The following is a 5,000-nucleotide window of genomic DNA, read 5'->3' as shown; positions in this document are numbered from 1 at the left end:
CACACATGCATACACACACACACACACACACACACACACACACAAACACACGTACATGGGCGTGTGCATGCACACACACACACACACACACACACACACACATATATATATATGTATATAAATAAACAGACTTTCCAATGATATCAAATACAATGCCAATTACCATTCTAACAACAGAGAAATAATCAACCAAACACACATTTCCAAAAGATATATATATATAATAATAATACATATATAAAGTGTATATATATATATATTTGGACAAACTATCCAGGCCCCCCCAAAAAAACAAAAAAGCAAAAAACATTGTCGCGAAAATGCCGTAGCATCTCTTTAACTGCCAATCAACCTCAGCCCAGTGATGCTGTCAGGTGGACTGTTGCTGTAGCTGAAGGCTAGGTGGTCTGCTACCTGAAGAGAGGGGTCTTTCTTGTTAGACTAGCCTTTCTATGTGTGTGTGTGTGTGTGTGTGTGTGTGTGTGTGTGTGTGTGTGTTTAGATGATCACACGTCTTATTGTTGTCTGTCGCCCAGGGAGGCAGGAGGCTTTGTGTTAACTGTACTGTACCTCGATGCTCAGGTGTGTGTGTGTGTGTGTGTGTGTGTGTGTGTGAGAGAGATATCCCAGATCCTGTGGTTATAGACTCTGGCCTCGTTGTACGGTAAATCCCTGTCTTTGTCAAAAGATCAATAAACTCTTGGCTGCAGACTTAATGTGTGTGTGTGTGTGTGTGTGTGTGTGTGTGTGTGTGTGTGTGTGTGTGTGTGTGAATGTCTTAAGGGGCACAGCAAATAACATACCATGTTTGGCACAGGGGATGTGTGGACATACCTGTACTACATTTTTCAAGGGATGGAGGGTGGAGGAGGTGGATGGAGGGATGGAGGGGTCAGACTCTTTTACTCACTTTTGCCACTCCTTACTCCCACCTCTGTCTACCTCTCTCTCTCTCTCTCTCTCTCCATCTCTCTCTCTCTCAGACGTCAGACTATTCGGCCATGGCCTCTCTCGCCGGTGGATTGGAGGAAATGAAGAGCAGTCTGGCCAATCCCGGGGCAGGGGCGGAGCTTGGCACAAGTGTTCCGGGCCCTCAGTCCTATCCGCTGGTGCCAGGTAAGATAAGACACGCCCACGTTAAACAACGCCACATCGACTTCTAGTACCTACATGTACAACTTTTGAGAGCTCAACTCAAATGTTAGCCCCTACCCATGATGCACCTGACCTGATATGATTGGATGGTAACAACTCCATCTTGCCCTCTGATAGGTGGAAAAGTAATATATATATATATATATATATATATATATATATATATATAAATATATATATAGACAGATAGACAGATAGACAGATAGATAGACAGACAGACAGACAGACAGACATCAGATATTTTTTAAATTCTAATAAAAACCTGCTAAAATGAAGTGTTCGTTAAGAGAGGCCCTGTGTTGGTCAGTGGGGAGAGCATGGTGCTAGCTAGGTTGTGGGTTCGATTCCCACTGGGATCTATACAATACGAATGTATGCACTCATGGTACTGTGGGTCACTTTGAATAAACGCTGCTGCTGAGTGTCATGTATTATACTGGAGGGGGATGTAGAGGGGAGACTTAGCCTGTTTAACATCATTCAGTGTTTAGGGAGGGAGAGAGAGGGGAGGGAGGCGGGGGGGGGGGCATTTACAATTATGCAACTGAGAACCCATCCACCCCCTCTCCCCTCTCCCCTCCTCTTCTCTCCTCTCCTCCACTCCACTCCATTCCTCCACCCCTCCCCTCCTCTTCTCTCATCCACTCTCCTCTCCAATCCCCTCCTCCTCTCTCCTCTCCTCTTCTCTCCTCTTCTCTCCTCTCCCCTCCCCTCCACTCCCATCCCTTCCTCCCCTCCCCTCTCCTCCCCCTCCCTCTCTTCTTCTCTCCCCTCCTTCCCCTCTCCTCCTCTCCTCTCCCCAACACTTCTCCTCCTCCCCCTCTCCTCTCCTCTCCTCTCCTCTCCTCCCCCTCTCATCTCCTCCCTCCTGTCCAGGACAGACAGACAGGGGTTAATTAAGAGCCTCTGGAGCGCTCGGACACGTCCACGGCATTCCCAGGCATTCCCAGCCCTAATGAGGGAATCATAGACCTGGGAATCTGGGAATGTCCCACCGGAAGATTACAGGCATATTACCTGCTGAGAGAGAGAGAGAGATGGGGGGAGGGGGGGGGGACAAAAGAGGGGGAGAGAGAGAGATGGGGGGGGGGGGTTGGGACACAAAAGAGGGGGAGGGAGAGAGAGGGAAATGAAAGAGGGGATATTTCCATTTATGCTTATGTATGCAAAGACACACACACACACACACACACAGGCATGCACACACACACCCACACACACACACAGGCATGCACACACACACACACACACACACACACACACACACACACACACACACACACACACACACACCTGTATGCCTCTAGTTAGTCAGTCCACCTCCAGTGGACAGTGGTGAGTCTCAGTGGTGCCCTCTAGAGGATACAGCAGGAGTCACAGCCTGTGGTGTGTGTTGTGAACGCTGCTTCTCCTCACACCCTACCTGCCACTGCACACACCTACACACATTGACACACACCAACACACACCAACACACACCTACACACACCCACACACACCCACACACACCTACACACACTGTTAAACCATGTGGAATTGATCTCTGGTTTTAAAGAGGGAGATACACTGTGTATATATCTATACATATATCTCCCTCTCTAAAACCAGAGAGCAATTCCACGTGGTTTAAAAGTGTGTATAGGTGAGTGTAGGTGTGTATAGGTGTGTATAGGTGTGTATAGGTGAGTGTAGGTGTGTATAGGTGTGTGTAGGTGTGTATAGGTGAGTGTAGGTGTGTGTAGGTGTGTATAGGTGAGTGGAGGTGTGTGTAGGTGTGTGTAGGTGTGTGTAGGTGTGTATAGGTGTGTGTAGGTGTGTATAGGTGTGTGTAGGTGTGTATAGGTGTGTGTAGGTGTGTATAGGTTTGTGTAGGTGTGTGTAGGTGTGTGTAGGTGTGTATAGGTGTGTGTAGGTGTGTATAGGTGTGTGTAGGTGTGTATAGGTGTGTGTAGGTGTGTATAGGTGTGTGTAGGTGTGTATAGGTTTGTGTAGGTGTGTGTAGGTGTGTGTAGGTGTGTGTAGGTGTGTATAGGTGTGTGCGGATGTGCAGTGGCAGGTAGGGTGTATATATATAGGGTGTGTGTGTATAGGTGTGTGTAGGTGTGTATAGGTGTGTGTAGGTGTGTATAGGTGTGTGTAGGTGTGTATAGGTGTGTATAGGTGTGTGTAGGTGTGTATAGGTGTGTGTAGGTGTGTATAGGTGTGTGCGGATGTGCAGTGGCAGGTAGGGTGTATATATAGGGTGTGTGTGTATATATGTACTGTATATACAGTATATATATATATATATATATAGAGAGAGAGATGACTCTCAGCGCTTGTACTTGTAAGTTGACCTCTATGGCAAAGCTGTAGAGAACAGATACATCAACACGGCTGACACACACACACACACACACACACACACACACACACACACACACACACACACACACACCTCGGAGGATCTGGCCCTGTCTGCCCCCCTCTAAGTTGGGGCTGTAGAGAGTCCATCTCTTTCTATCTTCTTCCTCCCTCCCTCCCTCCCCTCCCTCCCTCCCTCCCTCCCTCCCTCCTCTCTCCTCCCTCTCCTCCCTCTCTTCCTGCCCTGTGCACTGACCCTGAGCGGATGAGCAGCCCGTCTCCACTAATACCTTGCTGTCGCGTCAAACACACTGAAAACTTTACTACCCTAGACAGGGGAGAGAGGGGGAGAGAGGGGGAGATGAGGAGGGGAGGAGGGGAGGAGGTAAAGAGAGAGGGGGGGGGGGGGGTGGGGGAGAGAAACAAGATATCTTTGAAAAAGGTCATGTACTGCTGACATTGTGACACTTAAACAGCACACAGAGAAATAGACACATGCACTGGTCTACGCACACACACACACACACACACACATACGGACAGCACACATGCGCATGACCCCGCACGCACGGAGAGACACAGAGACACAGAGACACACACACACACACATATGGACAGCACACACGCGCATGAACCGCATGCACGGAGACACACACACACACACACACACACACTCCTCTCCTCTCCTCTCCTCTCTCCTTTTTCCTCTCTCCTTTTTCCTCTTCCTCTCCTCTCCCTCTCCTCTCCTCTCTCTCCTCCTCTCCTCTCCTCTCCTCTCCTCTCCTCTTCCTCCCTCTCTCTCTCCTCTCCTCTCCTCTCTCCTCTCTCCTCTCTCCTCTCCTCTCCTCTCCTCTCCTCCTCCTCCTCCTCCTCCTCTCCTCTCCTCTCTCCTCCTCTCCTCTCCTCTCCTCTCCTCTCCTCTCCTCTCCTCTCCTCTCCTCCCTCTCCGCTCCTCTCCTCTCCTCTCTCTCTCCTCTTTCCTCTCCTCTCCTCTCCTCTCCTCTTTCCTCTCCTCTCCTCTCCTCTCCTCTCCTCTCCTCTCCTCTCTCCTCTCCTCTCAGTCAGTCAGGTGGTTAAGTGGAGGGGAAGTGAGTGGGATTGATGGTGTTAGCACCAGAGCTGTTTATGATGATGATAAATGTGTGTCTGCATGTGTGTGTGGTGTGTGTGTGTGTGTGTGTGTGTGAGTGTGTGTGTGTGTGTGTGTGTGTGTGAGATGATGATGAATGGAGGGTTCTCTCCTCTCTCCCTCCTTACTGTCCACTCCGCGTAAATACAGAGAAATGATTTAGGCCGACACCCTGTCATGTCATCTAATGCAGTTATAAATCCTACCAACACGCTGACAGACAGAGAGAGAGAGGGATGGAGGGAGGGATGGATGGAGGGGGGAGAAGGGGGTGGGTAATGAGGGAAGAGGAGTAGCAGCGAGAGGTGGACGAAAGAAAAGGAAGGATGGATGGATGGAGGATAGGGAGGGAACAGAGAGGGAGGGAAGAGGA

General features: G+C 49.5%; 1 protein-coding gene across 1 annotated transcript in view; it reads left to right on the top strand.

Annotated features, from left to right (window-relative positions):
* pax5 (paired box 5) overlaps positions 1–5,000 on the top strand; it is a gene marked incomplete at both ends in the record, with an annotated part of 51,917 nt that overhangs the window by 37,894 nt on the left and 9,023 nt on the right. The window contains 1 exon segment of the mRNA XM_080533731.1: positions 984–1,116. Coding sequence (XP_080389857.1) covers positions 984–1,116 — 133 coding nt within the window.

The sequence above is a fragment of the Nansenia antarctica genome (assembly GCF_963989245.1).
Source record: "Nansenia antarctica genome assembly, chromosome: 6".
NCBI lineage: Eukaryota > Metazoa > Chordata > Actinopteri > Argentiniformes > Microstomatidae > Nansenia > Nansenia antarctica.
Note: the sequence above shows the minus strand (reverse complement) of the source record. Positions and strands in the feature narration are given on the sequence as shown.